At 42.6% G+C, this 19,766-nt stretch overlaps 1 protein-coding gene across 2 annotated transcripts in view; it reads left to right on the top strand.

The window, feature by feature from the left end:
• Nucleotides 1-19,766, top strand: part of CRYBG1 (crystallin beta-gamma domain containing 1) — a 1,845,005-nt gene that overhangs the window by 1,675,622 nt on the left and 149,617 nt on the right. For both annotated transcript variants that reach the window (XM_069606577.1, XM_069606578.1), the window contains one exon: nucleotides 2,030-2,153. In XM_069606577.1, coding sequence (XP_069462678.1) covers nucleotides 2,030-2,153 — 124 coding nt within the window. The remainder of the gene's footprint in view (nucleotides 1-2,029; nucleotides 2,154-19,766) is intronic.

The following is a 19,766-nucleotide window of genomic DNA, read 5'->3' as shown; positions in this document are numbered from 1 at the left end:
ATTGTCTGGATATTGGAAACTTGTGTTTGTGCTTTTCTTGCAACTCCCTAATTCATCTAAAAAATGTCAATCTATTATAACGGATGATGTGGTGGGTGAATTCATTTGATCTGATTCACTACCTCTTGTTGACTCTACATCATAAGAAAGTGGCGTTGTTTGATGGTTATTGTTTTAGCCTTTTGATTAGGGCTATACACGGTTTTTAAATCATGTTTCCTATATTTTGTTGTTTGATTAATTTCTTCTGTTTAAGTTCCTTGGTAAAGTTTAATAGGCAGTCATCAAGAATTTGGTAATTTTTAAATGTTATCGCTGGAAAATTCAGTGATTCTATTTTTGCTTTAAAGGTACTTATTTCCTTCAATGTGCGTTTGTGAGTTTTTGATGACTGATTTATAACTCATCATCATTTCTTTGGAAGTGTTTATCAGTAGTTATTCCCAATCTTTTAAAGCATTCCTCTTTCAACCGATGGAAAAATACATCCTCAAACCCCTAGATATGCGACCTATTTCAAGGTACATTTTCATAGTTTTGATCTCCCACCACTTTCTTATTTAAATTTTTTCTTTTCGTTTCCTAAAACCTATTTACCACACTATTTGTGATATTAATATTTCCTCAGTGTAAATCTGAATCAAGCAACGTTAAAACTGTTTTTCTTTTAGTTCAGGATGGCCGCGGGGTGCTGTTTGCATGATGACATTGTCGCGCACATCACACGAGGACTTCATAGCATACCTAAACATATATCGCCCATTTTGAGATGCTGATCCCTTATGCAGATCAGCGTTTCTCTAGTGGGACAATTGCATCCCATTCGATCTCCATCAAGAAATGGCAGGTAAAAAACTGTACTGATCAGTATGAACGTGTGCATCCGTGACTACAATTGTTCACCTTCTCCCCTGGCAGTTAAAAACATATTATTCTCTTCCTCAGGACGGGTGATAGAGTATACCTAATATCCCTTATTTGAATTTTTACAGATTAGAAAACCAATATATTTAAGAAGCAACTAGAAGATACTGCTCTTGCTCTGAACCCCTTAATAACTAAAATAGGGTGAGTGTTAATTCATGATCCACGTTTGGTTATTGCCTGTATTATTGTGAATTAGTTCGCAAAAAAAACGTTTTCAACCAAAAATGTATATATTTTTTTGTTTTTCCTTTTTCTTTTCTCTACTTTAGAATCTAGGAGCATGCACATTGTTTGAGATAATATAGACATTTTGAGTTGAATACCTCCTGATGATTCACTGGAGACATAGTGCTGAAACACATGTTGAGGTTACTAAAAGATGAGCAAACACATCAGTTCTGGAGTTATACAAAATCAATTTCAGAATGTTTTGGAAATTAATATTTGAAGTGAACCGAAATCCATATGAATAAATATAAAGGTTTTACATCTACATTGGAAATGAAATGCCAATGTTAGTACAAGAAGTAATGCATTTTGAATGCAATCTTCACTCAAGAATCAATTAACTATATTAACATGTCATTCACCCCGCTTCTTTGAATTTGAAGCAATCATTCAAATATTGTTAGCTGGCACATTTTGATTGACTCTCATGCGAAATATATAAACTGTGAATATTGGGCAGCCACAATATTTGGGTCACACCTTTGACAGCAGCTTTCAACAAAATAACCATTACAAGATTCACCATTCAGGTTGACCTTTGTCTGCATTTTCAAGTTAACGTTTTGATAGTTTTGGTCAAGTGTATATTTTGTATTGAAACATGTATAATGATTAAATAAAAAATTTGAATCAGATCAGTTTGTGTTTTTCTTTTCATGTGGCTGCTAATAGGTGACTGTAATGGATTAGCCTTTATATTAATCAAAGCCTGATCAACTTGAATGATAGCAACATTTTAGTGTCGAACTCAAGAATGGTAGACACTATGAAATCTTGTAACAGTATACAGTATTAGAAATAAATCTTTATTATCATGATTGTTTTGTATACTCCTAATAGAAAAATTACAGTAGCTAACTTTTATTTCTTTTAGATGGGTCATCTATGAACATAGCAACTATAGAGGGCGTCAGATATTACTGTCACCAGATAAAATACCAGACTGGCACACAATAAGTGGCTGGCATACAATAGGATCGCTGAGACCTCTAATTCAGGTAAGCAAGCAGTATTTATTTTACGAGTATGCATTTATTTTGTTATGCTTACATTTTATTTGTTTTACGTATACTGAGTTCGTGGATTGTTTGAGTGTGTGTGTGTTTCTCTCTCTGTGGTGTAGGTAGGGGTGTATTGAGAAGTACTTTGGAAGAGAATCACTTTACAAAACAATGTGAGGCCAAAGGCAGCATTGAGCGAGTATGCTTTAACCAGTTTCTTAAAATGCGACTGATCAGCTGCTGCTCACAATTTTTTAGTTAATATGTTACAAATATTAACAGTAACCAGAGATCCTGTTTTTTCCACCTTGAATTTTAGTGTGTGGCTTTTGTTTACATATACATCGATCCACAAAAAACACATAGATCAACAATGACACATAGTTACATACATCTAAAACCTTTACGGTAAATAGGACCATTAATTGCAATTATAAAGTGTTCCTGTGCTAAGTAAGCATGTACCTGTAAACCCCACAAATATCAATGTGCAAACAATGCATACATATAACATATAAATTACTCAAGTAGTGTCGCTACCCTACTTCACATGCCCAACATGTTTCATTCCTAATCTTCAGAATTCATCTGCGTAACTTCGTCAGGGGCTTTTTTCAACCAACTGACGGACCTTGCTCTGTGCTTTGGTGATAAGTCTACTGAAAGGAAGACTCCTTAATATCCTAACAATTGCTCTGCACTCTTGTGAGCGTTACAATCTATTGCCCCACTTGCAGGGTAAATTCTGTCTGCTGCACCCAGCAAAGTTTTCACAATGTAAACCCTTTTGTTTCTCGATTTTATGTGTTCAGCTCTATTAGTGTCCAGCTTGACCACTTAGGCACTTTTGTATTGGCCTTACAATGCAGAAAGGTACTTAGCCACTTGCTTGTACCTATCCAATCCTACATGTGAACAAAAACCAGCAATCATCTGTTAGGTACTCTGTCTAGATTACCATATTTCTGTCATCTATCTGTTGCTCTGATTTAGATACTTACAAATAGGAACAGTCCAGCTTCTCAAAACCCTTCTAGTAGTTCTGATGTAGCTGCAACAAAAACAAATACACATGCCATTAAAGGCTGACTTGGACTATACCGACTATATTGCGTCAGCCGCCTGTGTCCTCCCCCTATCGTCCATTGCATACTTTTAAGGTGCCACACAAGCCGAGCTGGCGTATTCCTAAAGTCTTGAGGCTGATCTAGGTGGGGGGGGAGGAGAGGTGTGTGTGTGTGTGTGTCCGTCCCGACATCACTGCTGCATGATCACCCTGCGAGGAGGTCAACATGCCACACATCAGACTTGCAGTGGTCAGACGAGAGTGCTGTCTAAGAAGATCTTTAAAAACGGTGCGCATGTAGCATTGCACTTAACCTGGTCGCCTGGAGTTCCTCAGTCACGTGTCATTCAGAACCCCCCTGCTGACTGGGAGTGCAAACGGGCGCCATATTGGAATGGTTAACTGCGAGTAGCATCAATATGGATGTTCTTACAAATTATTAAATGTATGTCCACAACTGGGAAACTATACAACCGCTTCTTAATACAATCCATTACCATTTGGCACGTTTGTGCAATGCCCTATTATAATAATGGTACCCTGTTTATTTATACTGACACATCGTCTTCCTGCAACAGTATTGTGTATACAGGAGGTAATCCACCTACAAGTGCTAGCACTCTGAATCACAGCGATCTCGTGGCAGGACCTCTACCACTAACAGTGTTATACATGCTCCTAAACTTCAATATGCACTCATTATGGAGCAGTACCATACACTCAAGTATATTCATGCTCAGCGTCGTATCCTGTGCCATTTAATATTTTCGTTAACGCCTTTTTTATCACACTTTTGTTAGGCTGTTTAGAAAGGAACAAGAGTTCATGTTCCTGTCTTTGTTAATGTTAAAGGATATTTGTACCACGCACTATCACCACCGGAGTGGCCCCCTGGCGCTCTGGCGTCTTTGAAAACAGGGAGGGGGGGTGAGTTAGTTGGAATAAGAGAGCAGTGATGTGCTGTTGGTAGCCTCAGCCTGGTGGGTCCGTTGGCTGGGCTTGTGGTGTTTTACAGTCGGTAGTCGTCGTGTGCTGTTGTGCTAGTCTATGTGTGGTTTGTTTTGTTGTTGCAAGAATTTCTGAGTCTTCTGTATCGATTCTACAGGTTGATTCGGATTCGTTATGCATTTGGGCTACTTGTGGAGGTGTTAGAACTTGGGTGTTCAGAATTAGGCATATACTTTGCTGTGATAGTGAGTTTGGAAGATTACTAGACTCTTTTACACCTATTCTCACCTTTTTTTTCTTCAGCGCCATTTGAAGTGTAGATTTGTTTGATTCCACTTCAGCTATTGCTCGTTTTTCTCTTTGACCATTTGGCGTCGAAGTTTTGGTCGGACGTTGCGTCCTCAAGGAAGGCTCGCCTTGTTGGTCTTTCAGCATGTCAGGTAAACATGTAGCCTCGTTTGGCGTAGAAGTTTTGGTCGGCAGTTGCATCCTAAGGGATGACTCTCCTTGTTGAACTTTCATGACATCCTTTGCACATATGGCCACATGTTGCATTTTCTCTTGTTCAACAACAGAGTTTACACAGTTTTATTTTGCTGCCACAGCTTCTTTTGTGGCTTCTAGGCCGTTTGTCAAGTGAGTGGCGCCATTTATTTCCTCGTTATTTCTGCTGTCCTGTGCTGGCTTGCCAACTCTAGATGTTATCACTACTTGATCACACCGACCTGAGGCCAATAGTAGCTCATTGCCTGATAACTTCTCGCGAAGTTTGTTGGTCAAATTGAACCAGTGTCATGGTTTTTTGATTTGCATTTATTTTGTCAAGACCTGGTGGTGTTTGCTGCTTTGGCTTGAAACGCATCTTATCGATTTCAGGTCTGACAAGGATTTTGTCCGGTGCTTTTGTCTGACCCCATTTAATTTTGGGTGATTCAGCATATTAGCTTTTGCGGATGCTTTTCCCTCTGGAATTTTAAGTGTCTTTATTGCACTTGTTTCGGACGGATATTTTGCTCTAATAACAAACGGTTCCATGACTTTTGTATTTTCTTGTATGGGCTCTGTGGTTAGTGACATTTGTGTTATTGACACCAGTGGCCTTCTACAGAATTTGGAATTATCCATGAAATAGCCCAAGGCATCCAGATAAAGGGGTGATCCTATGCTAATTGCATAGACATGCTTCATATCAGGATCGTGTGCCTTTGTTTTAGTTGGTTTTACTTTTAATGAATTAATGGTCGCTTGCTGCGCGGGTACACAAAACACTCCTGCCGAGTCCACATCGTTGTCGGAACGACTGGCTGTTAATCCACTCAAACCTCCCCTCTGAGTCCCGCGGGCTCAAAACGCCAAGTCGGGGACGCAGAGGAGCCGCGTGCGACCACCGCCAGCAGCAAGGTGAGAGGGGGGAGGGAAAATGGAGGGCGTAGGGAGAATTTTGGTGGTTGACATTCCTTTATTGTTACCCTGAGGGGTAACACTTTGCTCAGCCTGTAGGTCCTGAGAGACTTGGGCCACCAGCCGCAATGTGATGTCTTCCACGCTGTGCGCCTCAGGGTTCTGTGGAAGTCGTTCCAAGTTATCCGTAGTGCACAACGCAATTTGGTCGGGCATGCATAACGAGTCACTCGTGCCGTCGGATGCTGTGGGCTTTAGTTAAATTCAACTTTGTGTTCTAAGAGCAGGGTTGTTGGTACTCGGTTCCATTTTGAGCCTTAGGAACCCTTCTGCGAACACTCTGCCAACACTCCGCGGACGATCTGCGTCCTAGTGTGGCTATTTGTACACAGGAACCTCCTTCAATGGAAATGGAGAAAATGCTCAGGAAACCAGCAGAGTAGACACCAGCAATCCATTCTGTGGGTTAGACTGCAACACTCTGCCAACACTCCGCCATGAAGGCCTATGCTTTCCTACCACTGCCTCTAATTCACGGGTCACTCTGCAAGCTCAGGAATGCATCCAATTGCACTCTTCTGTTTATAACTCCTTGTTTGCCATCCAGATTTTGGTTCTCGGAACTTCAGCACCTGTCGATTCTTCCTCCGATCAGATTGCCGTTGATTCCCAACCTGCTTCCCCAGGGGGACCATCAGATGTGACACCACTCCCCACAATCGTTCAGCTTGGCAGCCTGGCGCCTGAGTTCAGATCCTTAGTGTAGTACAACTTGTCCGAGGACAATATGCACGTCATCCAGGCAGCCAGAAAGCCTTCTACAAGGTCTCAATATAGGAGCAAGTGGCTCAGTTTTTGTCACTGGTGTTTAGCCAAGCAGCTCGACCCCAGACAAGCTATGATTGACTCTGTTCTATCGTTCATAACTCATCTCGCAGAGACCGGTATCCATGTCCTGTCTTGCAGAACATATTTGTCGGCTATTGCAGCCTATTTGTCTACTGACAGTTGCTCTTTCATCTTGACTAACGCAGTCATTAAGAGACATTTTGCGGGGTTACTACATCTGTTTCTACCGGTACGTAATACTCATCCTACGTGAGATTTGAACGTGGTGCTCAACGTCTTATGCCATAAGCCATTTGAACCGATGGCCACTACTGATCTAAATATCTTTCTTGGAAGGTCGCCTTTTTGATTGCTGTGACTTCAGCAAGACGGGTTAGCGAGCTCCAGGCCCTATCTGTGGAGCACCCGTTCCTCACTTTCCATAAGGACAAGGTCGTGCTCCGCACTCATCCTTCGTTCCTGCCTAAGTTGGTTACTGACTTTCATATAAACAAGTCAATTTTGTTACCTGTCTTTTTTCCAGATCCTCAGATACTAAGAGTCTTGCATAATCTGGATGTCAGGCGAGCCCTGAAGTTTTATCTCGATAGAACAAGTGAAATCAGGGGCTCTTCTCAACTCTTTGTCACGTTCAGTGACCCGAAAGGGAAGCCGGCTTCAAAGGCAACTACCTCCCAATGGATTGCCTCCTGCATCTCTGAAGCGTATACCATTCAGGGCGTTCAATCTCCGAAGGGCATTCATGCCCACCTTGTTCGAGGCAAGCAGCTGCTGTCGCCTTCCAAAAGTACGTTCCTTGGGAAACCATCGCCAAGGCGGCTATGTGGGCTTCCCCACCTGCCTTTTGTAAGCATTACTTCTTACTTTTTAGAGGGGACGGCGGGAGGGCTTATAGATGAAAGGGGACTAAGGACTAGGAGTAAGATAGTCACTACGGTGAGTAACTGTTAAATTTGAGCAGGGAGATATGGTTTTACAGCAAGTATCTTGTTCTCTACCTCTGCGTACATTTTTGTGTCCAAAAAGTTAAGTCATAGTAAATTGTAGAAATCTGCCTTGGTTATTTAATCATTTGACAAAGTCATTCATTTTGCCCTCGTTTTTCCCAGCCCATATCAGTAAGATATCATCAATATATCTTTTCCACTATTTTATTTTGCTCTTGTAAGGGTTGTTATAAGAGTAAATTGTAGTTTCTTCTAACATTTCCACATAGAGGTTAACTACATGGGGGACTACAGTGGGACACATTGCGGTACATGTATTTGGTGGTAGAATGTGTCTAGAAACATAAAATAGTTCTTGGTAGGTGGGGGTACGCTTGAGGTATAGGAGTTCCTCTAGCATCTCTAAGGTATTTTGCTGCAGGATCATTGTGTATAGTGGAACGATATTCAGACTAACAAGTCTATCTTCAGTTATATCGAATGCTAATCCTTCCACCATGCGGATCACTGCTGTGGTGTCTTGTACGCCTAAGGTATACATCTGCACATTTCGAGAGCGGCTCAAGGACTGAATTGATACTGGAGAAAATGGGTCTCCCTGGTGGTTTCTCTAAACATTTATGTATCTTCAGAAGAATATAAAACTGAGGGACCCTAGGTTTATCGTTTATTAAGAATGTTGCCTTTTGTTTACACACCCATCCTCTATTCAGAGCTTTTACCACTTTTGTTATTATCAGACCTTGGAGGCTGTTTCTGGGGCCAGCGTCCAAGTTGAGATGGCAAGCAACATCTTCCACCTGTCTCATGCATTCCTTAAATCCCTGTCTAGCAGGACAATGCCCCTGCCTTTGTCTGCTTTTCGAATAATTATGTTTTCATTATTAGCCAGCATGTGGATGGCTTCTCTTTCCTTCTTTGAAATGTTTTGAAATTGTCTTTTGTTATTTTTTTCTATTTTCTCCAAGTTGGTTAGGACTCTTTTTTTTAGAATACCAAAGTCTCAGCACTATGGTTATGTGCTGGTGTGTTAAGTCAGACAGTGACCTTAATCCTGATTTATTAGGAACAGTTCCGTACATTTAATTATCCAAAAATTGTCAAAGCTATATTTTGCGCATGAATTGTTTGAATTGAAGCCTAAATTAGAAAATGTTATGTCTGTTGGTTGTGACAAAACCTAAACCCTTATTGAGGACTGCTGTTTCATTAGTAGTAGGGTTGTAGGTGGACAGATTGGCTAGGAGGCTTGGTGGCTCCTTGTTGTTCTCGGTTCCATCTCCAAATCCCCATGGTCCTGTTCTTAAAAAAAGATCTTCTGTTTGCCCCCATACTGCCTCTTCCTCTCCGACCCCTTGGTCTTCTGTTATTGTATGAACCTCTATGATTTCTGTCTCTGTATCTATTCTCTTGTTCTTGATTCCTGTTTTCTTCAAAAGAACTGTCATCGCTTGTGCTGTACAAAGTTTCCTGAATTCCTTACATGTTTTTTAGTCTGGAGTTGTTGAAATCTTTCTCCTCCTTGATATTTATAATCCTCTTATGTGTAGTGAAATGCCTTCTCATGGCTAAAGTTACTAAGATTTGTTTTCATCCTACGTGTTTGTTCTTTAGAAGTAAAATCTTTTACATTCTGACATTTCTGCCTTAATCTCATTGGGTATTTTCTTAAGCACCTCCAGGGAACCAGTTTTTTTTAATTTCTTTACCTTCTTGAGCTCGATGACTATATTTACAGACTTCCCCTTGGAGGTGTCAATAATTAGAATAACCCAGTCACGGCCACACTTATTGGTTATTCATCTCCATTGTATTCGAAATTCTTTGTTGTCCAAAAATAAGCTACTACTACAGCACTTGCCAGTGACTCAACTGAGACTGTTCTGGTGGGCTCAATTGTTTTATCTGGGCCTTTCAATGACTTTGTCACTGAGGCCTAATTCTGGCCTCTGTGATGACTTTCTCGATGTTGTCACTTCTCCTCTCGGGGGAGCCCGCTCCCATGAGGCCAGGTAGGTGAGGCCGCTACACGATAGTGGCCCTGGGGGTGGTACTCAACGCGTGGATATCATGGGAGGGGAGCCCCCGTGGGATTAGTGACGACCTGGTGAGAACATGCTATCCCACAGACCACCTTACCCTAACCCACCTTCTTCATCAGCCAACACCAGCACCATTTCTACTGTTCCCATGTGCTTTCCTTATACCACCAGTATAGGAAGTACTAGGATGAGGAAGAGTAAGGACTATTCAAGTAGAGCCCCCCTTCACAATACCAAGATGAAGAAGGGTTCTATTAATTACTGGAAGACTGATCAATTTAGTACTGAGAAAAGGAAGAGTAAGGACTTCCCCCAAGTAGAGTCCTCCTTCCCAATACCAAGACGAAGAAGGGCTATGATAATCCATGGGAGACTGATCCATTTAGTACTGGGGAAAGGAAGAAGCGTTGAGTACTAAGAACTACCCTGCAGAAGCAAAGTGAGCTGTCTAGTCAATATGGACTTGATGTGTGTATAAAAACTGAGGAAGGACTCAAACTAATGTCGAGCCCTCCCTGGAGGAACCAGGAGTTCAGAGAAGAAATCAGTGGAGAGAATGTAGACTGAGGGTCTGGTGTGGAAGGACCGCTCCACGAAGGAGGAAGAAGCTCATGTTGCCCCATGGGGGCAAGAAACGTGCGGAGCAGGAAGCATGATCACCGAAAGGAAATTTCCCTTGCAGAGCCACCACAAGCAACAGGGCAATGCTGACTGGCAAAGAAGCAGTGAGGCATGCCAGAACTATCACGGAAGCCCTAAGACCATAGAGACAGATACGTGGGTGTTAGGGGAGGTGAAAGGGGACCAAGGCAATGGTGTAGAAACAGGGAACCTTGTGGCAAAGTCACAGATCCTGGACCCCAACCCTGAGAATATAAGAAATTGTGAAAGCATCCAAGCTGCTCATCATGGTCTCAGTACCTTGCAGGCTAGTAAACCAGGTGGACTGAACGGAGAAGGAAGAAAGTGAGAGTCTGGGAACCACACCCTTAAAGGCAATCAAGGCCTCCAGAATAATCATCATAGTCGCAGTACCTGGCAGGATAGTATACCAGGTGGAATGCACATTCAGGTCTGGGACCCGCACCCATTGAAGCATCCTCACCAATCTTTCTAGTCATTATATCTGACAGCGAAGGGAGTCATGTTGACTGCGAGTCCAAGAGCGAAAACAAGGGGGAGGAAATCATTACCCTTGGCAAAGCCTTTTGAATATTGTTCTTTGAGGCAGCAGTACCTGGTCAAGTGGTAGACCGGGTTGGTGGTGAAATAAAGCCTGAGAAAGGCCAAGGAAAGGGAGTCATCCACTCCCACCATCTCCCTGGTGTTTATGAATATTGAACATTGGGAGAAGCCAAGAAAAAGGAGTCATACTCTTGGTATCGTGAGAACCCTGAGAAGGGTCAGGGGAAGGGAGTCATTCACCTTGACATTGTGAACATTGTAAGAAATACACTTGAGGAAGGCAAAAGGGAAAGCCATTCCCTTTACTCTGAAGTTAAGAGACTTTATTTTCTATGTGCCTTGGCAGGGAGCCACTCCAAGGAATCCCTTTTTGAGACACTTAAGTTGTGCCTTTGAAGCATTGTCCAGAAGAAGGGAACCATTCTTCAGAACCAAGAGGATCACCCACATTTCCTTAGTTCTCTAGAGTCTAAGGGACAGAAATAGGTTTTGAGACAGCAGTGGACCATTTGCTTTTGACAAGCTCTCCTGACAGATTCCATGGTCTGTTTGAGGCAGGGAAGCCTGTCTTAGAAATAGGGACAGGTAGGGTTTTCCTTTCATTTTGGTTTGTCTATAACCAAAAACATTCCATCTGTGTGTCATTCTCCTACTTCTGCACCCTTCACCTCTTCATATACTTTTACCAGGGCCATGTGTCCCAAGGGTTTCCAATGGTTTTATCCTGAGGGCTCCCTACAGCCTAAGGTGAGGGGCTTGGTGAAGAGTAAGAACCCTTCTGTACTTTCAGGTGTGTCACAACATGCACTTGATAAAATGGCGGCTTTGTCTGAGGCACGCTTGGGTGCCATTTTGACTATCGCTGACTTTGCCTCTGACAGTTCCGGACCCCAGTACTCAACTTTTTCATTACTGCTTGAGTCTTAGCATGGCTCAAATGCATGGAGATGGATGTTGGACCAGTGAGACTATCCCCTACTGATTCTAAAGAGTTTTTTTGTGCTGAGGGTAGAGTTTTTTCAGTTGGGCTCCACACATTATGGTCTACGTCATATTCACCTGCCGAGGGCTCACTGAAATTTTCAGATCCATGGGTGGTATACCATTGTCAGCTTACCGGGTATCCTTCATCATCCTTGACACCAGGGGCATGTGCTTAGCAGCTGATCTATGTAGGCCTGCTTGGATGTGTGCTACGGAATTTTCTCAGGATGTGCAAGAATAGTTAGTGGATCTTCTATGGGCAAGCTTAGTACCCTCGAAGGAAGTACAGATGGACCTGCAAAGAAAAAGGCTTCCACCATCACAGCCAACTCCTTAGCGGTTCTTACAAAAGTCCTTTCAGACATCTTCTGGCAATAGACAAGAACTTTGGAGACTTCAGGGCTTCACAGAGAGTAGAGACAAGACGACTGCTCCCCTCGTGTCCTGTGCAAGAAGCACAGGGGCGCAGCAGTCAGGGTAAAGAGCCTCCTGGAGTCAAGCTGTCAAACAAAAAAATAATCAAGTGAATAGATCTAAGATATATGTAATTTATCAGTTAGAGGGAGCTCTGAACATGAAAAAATAAAGAGACATAAAATAATACACTCCAACATTATTTCAATCTTTCTGTTAGCAGTGCCATTCATACTATAAGCTTTGTACAGATTTTAGTTGTCGTGTTTTTACTTTCTCAGGACTGTTTGCACTGTGGTGGTTGTATCTGTACCATGACCCCAGCAACATCAGCCACACTACACAAAGAACCAGTGCTGCAAGATAAAACAAAATCTGTACTGATCCTGCCTCTTGTCAAGACAGGGTCTATGCATTTGTATCTTACAATAGTTTATAGTGGCAACAGCAGAATGTTCTTAACACCTGTTTTCACAAAGGGGGACCAAACTGGCCTGCCAAGCGGTATACAAGGCCCCATTCATCTCACACAAAAATGTATCAGTCCAAATGTTCATTAGAATATTTCATTAGCTAATCAATAGCATGTCCCTCAAACCAATATTAACTGTCCATATATATGTGTATCCATCCTGGAAAGCGGTGGTGAGCCACTGATCTAGGGTAAGTGGACAGAAAAGAAAGCTGACCCTACCCAAACATAACCAATTGTGTTAGCATTCATGCAACAATACTCCAATGGAAAAGGTTAATAAGTCTGGAAACAAAGAGGCCGGACTGGTGAGCACGGGAGGGAGGTGTCTACCACTTTTAATATGCCCTTCTCATCTGCTCAAAGGATTGTTAAGACATTGAACCAAAAGGCCCCAAATTAGTAGTACCTGGACATTCCACGACAACGGTCAACCGGTTTCAGTGGGTTGCTATTACTTCCTCCCACTTCCCCTGGACAAGCAATGCAAAAGGAGCACAGAATCTCTGTAGGCTGATTAAATACGATAAACCATAGTGAGCTATTTCTTTGTTTTCAAATTTATTAACCTTTTCCAATGGAGTATTGTTGCTCGAATGGTAACACAATTGGTTATGTTCAGGTAGCGTCCGCTAAAACTGAGCATTCGAGTCCGATAAAATATGTCTTGCACCCAACTCCATTCACGAATTGAGGTATTCACCATTATTCCCAGATAGTGGATTTCAGTGACTTCTTCGATCTTGTCCTTATATATTCGCCACTTAGTTGTTTTTTTTTGGTGACCCTTGAATGCTCAAACTTCATGATTTTTGTTTTTTTCACATTTATTGCCAAGTCATTGTCAATCATGTAAGTTTCTATTTTCGCGAGGAGCCGCTGTAGACCTATCTGTGTCCTGTCCAACAGGACCAGGTCGTCCGCATATATCGCGTAGCTTATATGTCGTCCATTGACTTTTGGTGGGAAACATTTGACACTCGCTAAGGCGATTGGGACGTCTGTAATATTTAACTTGAACAGGACAGTTGCTAGGGGCAACCCTGTTTTACCCCTTTGTTGGCATCAATGGGCTTAGACAGGTCTCCCCTTTCATTTAGTCTGACTCTGATAGATGTTTTTGAATGCAACGCCTTTATTGGCAGCAGTAGTGTGTTCGGGCATTTCCAGTTTTCTAATTTCTGCCATTATTTGTTCCTGTTTATAGTATCAAACGTCTGCTGCATATCTATGAAGGCCACAAATAAGTTATCCTTTTTCTGTAATGCTTCCAACTTCAGCAGGTTCACCAAGGCTAATTTGATCTCAGTGCCCACGCCCTTGGTAAAACCTGTTTGCCTCTCGTCAAGTATATCATTTTCTTTAGCCCATGCAGTGAGTTTTTTTTTTGGAGAAAAGTTGCGAACACCTTGCCAATCGTGTCTAGAAGGGCGATCGGGCGATAGTTGATCTTCCCGACTACCCTTCTTAAAAACTGGCACTATTGTCGCCTTAGTCCATGAGCACAGAATTTCCGTCTGTTGGCCATCACTACAAACAGGTTTTCAATGAATGAGGACCAGGCATGTTTGTGTCTGGGCCTGCCGCTCTTGATTCTTTAATTTCATGATGGCTGTACAAATGTTGTCGCTGATCTCTGTTCTGTCCCAGCTTGTATCTTCTTTTCCACTTTCAATCATAGAAGGCATCTGAGACCCTGCAAACACCTTCTGAAAGTGCAATACCCATTCATTTTCAGCCACTCCGTTTGTCATTAAGGCCGCTTGATTGACCGAGCCTTTGTTAAAGATGTTCCATATCTCTCTAGTGTTATTTCTTTTGATTAGGGCCAACATCTCTTCCCCACGCTCTTGATCCCTCTGATAGGAGAAGGCTTTTAGCCAGTTTCGATATTTCTGTTTTCTCCATTTTAGCTGGTAAGAAGCATTAGTCCCAAATTGTGATTTTAATTCGGATAGATCTTTCTTCAACTGGTTTTTTTCTTTTGTCAAGGTCACACTCCAATTGTGCCTGTGATCTTTATCAGTGTGACGTTTTTGGGAGAAGCCCAGTTTCAAGCATGGTAGAAGTGCTACGTAGTCTGTCATGTCGAATATCTCTATTTGCCGCCTGTAGCTCTTTTGTCATTTCGCCCCTGATTCACCTCAAGTGCTTGGCATTCAATACTTGACTCCCTTTTGCACCTTAGCAGCCATGACATTACCAATATGTCGTGGTCGCTATTTACGGTTGGTACTATGTGCAATTTGTCAATTTTATTGAACACATTTCTTGAAGTCCAAAAATAATCAAGAGTCTTATCTTGACCCATCTTGTGCCAGGTATAGTTTGGCGATATGTCACCATTCACATTTCTGTTTGCCATAAAAAAATCACGAGCTTCCATGTCATTGCTCCACTGTGTTCTTCTTAAATTTCCAGGACATCCTTCTGTTGATTTGACCTCTATTAGCTCCTTATTTCTGTCGAACCATGAGATGTTCAGGTCTCCACACACAATGATTGACAGGTCTTGACGACTCCTTTGGTTGTTATCTATTATTTTCATCACTGCAGTTATAAATGAGCCAGCAGAGATCTTTAAAGGATTCCAATAAACGTTCAACAAAAGTAAGGTTTGTGCTTTTTTGTTTTTCAGACCAGTGGAGTATTGAAGTACCGTTCCTTGAATGTAGCTACTAGGATTATTTTCTTCAATTGCGTCCCAGTTTTTTCCTGCCTTTATCATAGTTATTAACCCAGAAAATGGACGTCCTTTTTGATTTTTCTCAGCCGGATTTATCAGTATTAAATAACCGTCCTTTACTGGCGGCGAACGCATCCAAGTTTCCTGCAAGCAGATTGCAAAATTGTCTGAAAGGTCCACTGGGAAGTCATTGTAAAGGTGACTGAACACCCTGGTATTCCACGAGATCACTGTTACAAAGACGTCAAGATCACTTTTCTCCAGCTAGTGCTCCCTCCTCTCAACCATGGACTTCCCAATCTTTGGGTGTTGGAATGCATCAATATTTAAGTGTCTCCTTAGATCATCTCGTCACTGTTCCATAGATTCTTTCGGACTCTTGTTCTCATTGTCCTTTACTAAATCTTGTCTTCCCATTATTTCATGATCTGAGATCTCGAACCCTAAACACTAAAACCCTTCTTTTGCAGCCGTCATGATTTTAGGTGCAGTTTGTGAGTCGTGTAGTAATACACAATCAACACGCTCTTCCGATGGATATTCCACTATACGAATGTCTTCTGACCTGATGGTTCGTAGCACTGGCACAGAATGCAATAAGAGCATTATGTTTGCACGATTCAAGTTGACATCAATTTCATCGCTGAACACATTTTCAATCTTTATTTTCCGTGTGTGCACTTTTTGCTCCCCTCGAGGAGCTTCTTGCACTGAATTGATGGATTTCTGATTTGTTGCTGTTTGTTTCGGGTTCAAAAGTGATCGTATCTTGTTTTGGTGCTCTAAGCTATTTTTTGCTTGCCATTTGTTCAGTTCTTTTGGCTGATCAGCCAAGGATCTTTCTCTCACAAGTTTTGCTCCTTTTACAGCTTTTGTAGAACATGTTTTCCATTGCAACTGTATCTCATGTGTAATCTGAATCGATTTTTCTGGACTGCTTATTGTCTTCGTCACCAACACCTCTTCAGATACCTGGGTACAATCCTCGACATCCTCATCAGAGTAAGTAGACAAGTTGCATAACTCCTCTATTTGGTCAGCTGAAGAAGACATGCTCTGATCGGAATCGATTCTCATCTGCTTTTTAGGATTTATCGCTCCTTTCTCATTTTTTCTCGCTCTTTTAACAAAATGTCCTTCCATGTTCTTTCTCTTTGTCCTGTCAGATTCTCCTCTTACAAATGTCTTTGATTTGACTGGTGTAGTCAAGTTTTTTTTATGAATTTCCGTAAATTACCACTGTTTTGTAGGAACCTGAATTTTCTTTTTTTTTTCAGCTTTTTCTTTCCGTGTTCATTAGACGCTACTTGCAATTTGTCTTTACTTCCCACAATGGAGAGATTTTTTGCTGGACTGAATATTCCATACAACACTTTGGACGTGGAACAGGAAGGAATTTCTGGCCATTTCCCTTGTGCGATCATCGATCCTTTACTCATATTTCTTTCTTCAGCGCTCATGTCTACGTTGCCTGCTGTTAGGGAGAATTCTCTGTAAGGCTAATTTCCCAAACCTAGTGAGTCCCCCAGCAGCTTTGCTGGATTTTTGGGGTTTATTTTTTTCTCTCCTGCTAAGAGTGAGATTCTTTTTGCTCCCACTCTTAGACATGATTTGAGGTGTTCCTTTAACTTTCCATGTGTTTTATGGGCTATGGGGTCTTTTACTCCATAGGGTCTCATTTGTTTTTTTGATGTGGGTTGCACAGCACCCTGCGTGCCGTAACCCAGGGGTGTCGTAGCGACCCCCCAACATAGACTCCATACCCTGGGACTGACTACTGTCTCCCAGGGCATGTAAAGTCACCATTGGCTTTGCTAGTCCCAAATTATGAACAGAAACCAGTACAAACCATCATATTGTGGACGTACTGGTCGGGGCAATTCGATTGCCCCGGGGTCTGTTGTTCGAGGGGGCACGTCTCCGTCCCCCCTGATCGAGTTTTGGCTGGTGGCAGTGGATACTACTTTTTTTTATTCGACCGCGAATATATCCCTATGGGATTTTCCCATTGTTCGAGGCTACCAACTTTAATTATTTAATTCTTACAGCCTCGAACATACCACCGGTTTATTTATTTAATATTAATTTGCCGGTTGGTATTTTTTGCCAGAACTCGATTCTAAAATGGCGTTTGTGTTCTCTTCTGTGACTCCAACCCAAGTCGAGCCCTTTGTTCCACTTTTTGGCGTGTTTCTCCACAGAAGCCTCCAAAAGTGGTGCCACTCTGTCTGGGTACCACAGGGGATGTGGGAGGGATTTAAGGCACCCTGGACTGAGTTACCTTGGTAACTCAAGTCACACTCTTGTGTGATTGGCCCAAGTGGTGAGCCGGCCGGCTCACCACTTAGCATGTTAGATTGACAGCTATGCTGAGTGAATGGGGGTGTGCTGCATAAAAGCAGGGCTTTGGGGACTGGAACTTCAGAAGTCGCCACAGGACCTAAGAATCCGAGGAGGGAGAAGCTGAGCCGGCCTGCAACGACAACACCATCGGTGGAGCCCTGCTGAACCGTCTCGCCACTTTTCCCAACGACAGAGGAGATCTCCAGCCCGGAGAGTCTTCTTCCTTCGACTGTTGGGGATAACCAGTCTACCTTCTTTTCGCCTTCCTGGAGCATCTCGAAAGGGTAGTACCTTTGTACCGGAGAACTCCACGGCTGGTTTCTTCCCTGGCAGTGCAACGACCTTCATCTTTCCTCCACGACGAGATCTTCTCTTCCTCTGGACGATGCTGCGACTTGCACCCGCTGCCAGGAACAACTGCCCACGCTGGGGTATCCTCTCCATTTAAGGTACCGTGTTCTGCCTGGCTTCCCTTGCAACCGATTGAATGGGGTGTATTAAATCCTTGTCTCTCGAACCGGGGTTAGCCTGGGACACCCTAGCTAACTTTTCTGAACTGAACCTTTTTCGAACTACCTCCACAAACCTCGAAGACTCTGTGTAACTGTCTGATCTTGGGCATCTTCCGCCTGGCTCCCTGGAAAGTGGGCCTGGCACCTAAACTTCCTTGCTCAGCAGTAGACTGTGCCTTCCTAACTTGCTATGGTTCTTTAAAAAGTGTTTAGTGTGTATGCTTCCATAATTCTGCTTTTCCCTCCCTTTTTATTTAACTGGTTGGAGTGCCATCGAACGTTAAGCGCTCACCTCTGTCTGGAAATAAGTGGTGTTAACTAAGACTTGTCCAACAAGTAATCAGGGATGTACATACGATAATAGTGATTGTGGTTTGAACTGATCTTACCAATTTAGTGCTAGTGTATTTTATAAGTGTGTGTTAAATAAATAATCATATACTTTTAAACCCAAGCTCTGGTCAGTGTTTGCTTGTGCTATTGTATTTCTGTACCTATTTTGTATGCTCTGTATACTGCCTAACTCTTCTTGAGGGAAGTCTGACTGCTCAGCCACACCTACCAAGTGAATCTGTGGGGTACAGACTGCTACCAAGTGGGTTTACTGCCAAACACCTGTAGTCTTAAATCTTTTGCAGTGGTCCCTAAGGGAACTGCACAGGTTTCTGCCTAACACCTGCCGTGGACACTAGTGGTCTATTTTGTGGTCTCTCATCCACCTCGTGGGAGTTGACAGTATCCCTCGCGACAGTCATCGTTTTATCACTTTTATCTGTTAAATCAATGAGTATGTTTACATTATACCCTTTATCAATAACAGTTACATCATTCAACATGTTCAATTTGGCCGTGTCCATTGAGCATTGGGTCGCTTTGTCTGTTCCACCCTGCACCTTGCTTATGGTTACAGCTGGTGATACAGTTGTCTACACTGCCATCTGTTTCCAACATCCAATCGACTCCTCCAGTCGGCTGTTTTTTTTTTGTTGGTTTCTTTCAAGAGCCGCTCAAATTGCCTGTTTGATTGGACAACTTCATGGCACCCTTCTACATCCTCTCGTGAATGGTAAGCCAGAAGTTGGTCTTTCATTTTACTTATTTTTCCATTGAGAAGTCCCAGTAGAGCTCCATTATTTTGTAAGGTTTGATTTAAGCTTTCATACAATTTTATGAAGGGGATTAAGGCCAATGAGGTAGCTGCCAGGAATTATTGTGAATCTGAATGGCTGCGGCAACTGACAGATTTGCTTTTGCCTCTGTTTCTTTGCCAGCTGGACTGCAAATATTTTGATTACTTATATTTCTCGGGAGGGTAGCTCAGCGGCAGCGTGCTCGCATTGCAAGCAAGAAGACACGAAACAACAGAGGTTCAATCCCCGGGTCCGCGCGTAGGAGCCTCTGGGTATTAAGCGCGTTATAAATAACTAATAAATCAATCATTTCTCTGGTCACATCTTCCTTGTTGTGGAGGGCTTTTCTGCCTTTGCTGATTTTGATGGTCTATGCCTTTTCCCCCCTTACTCATCACTGTTGAACAACTTGAAGCTCTCCTTTCTTGATATGTGTCTGCCATTTTATATCGCTGTTTTCTCTGTCTCTCTGCTGTTAATACTGTATCGTTCTCATGATTCGCTTGCATATTGCCAATGTCACTCGCCCTTGTCATTAATCCTTCCGTTACAATCCGATCGGACAAGGTAGATGAAGATTTTTGCACTGCTTCTCTCACTATCTCTATCGGCGGAAGTTAGTTCTCAATTG

The sequence above is a fragment of the Ambystoma mexicanum genome, chromosome 4p (genome assembly GCF_040938575.1).
Source record: "Ambystoma mexicanum isolate Mex_15411 chromosome 4p, UKY_AmexF1_1, whole genome shotgun sequence".
Classification (NCBI taxonomy): Eukaryota; Metazoa; Chordata; class Amphibia; order Caudata; family Ambystomatidae; genus Ambystoma; species Ambystoma mexicanum.
This window is presented reverse-complemented; position numbering and strand designations above follow the sequence as displayed.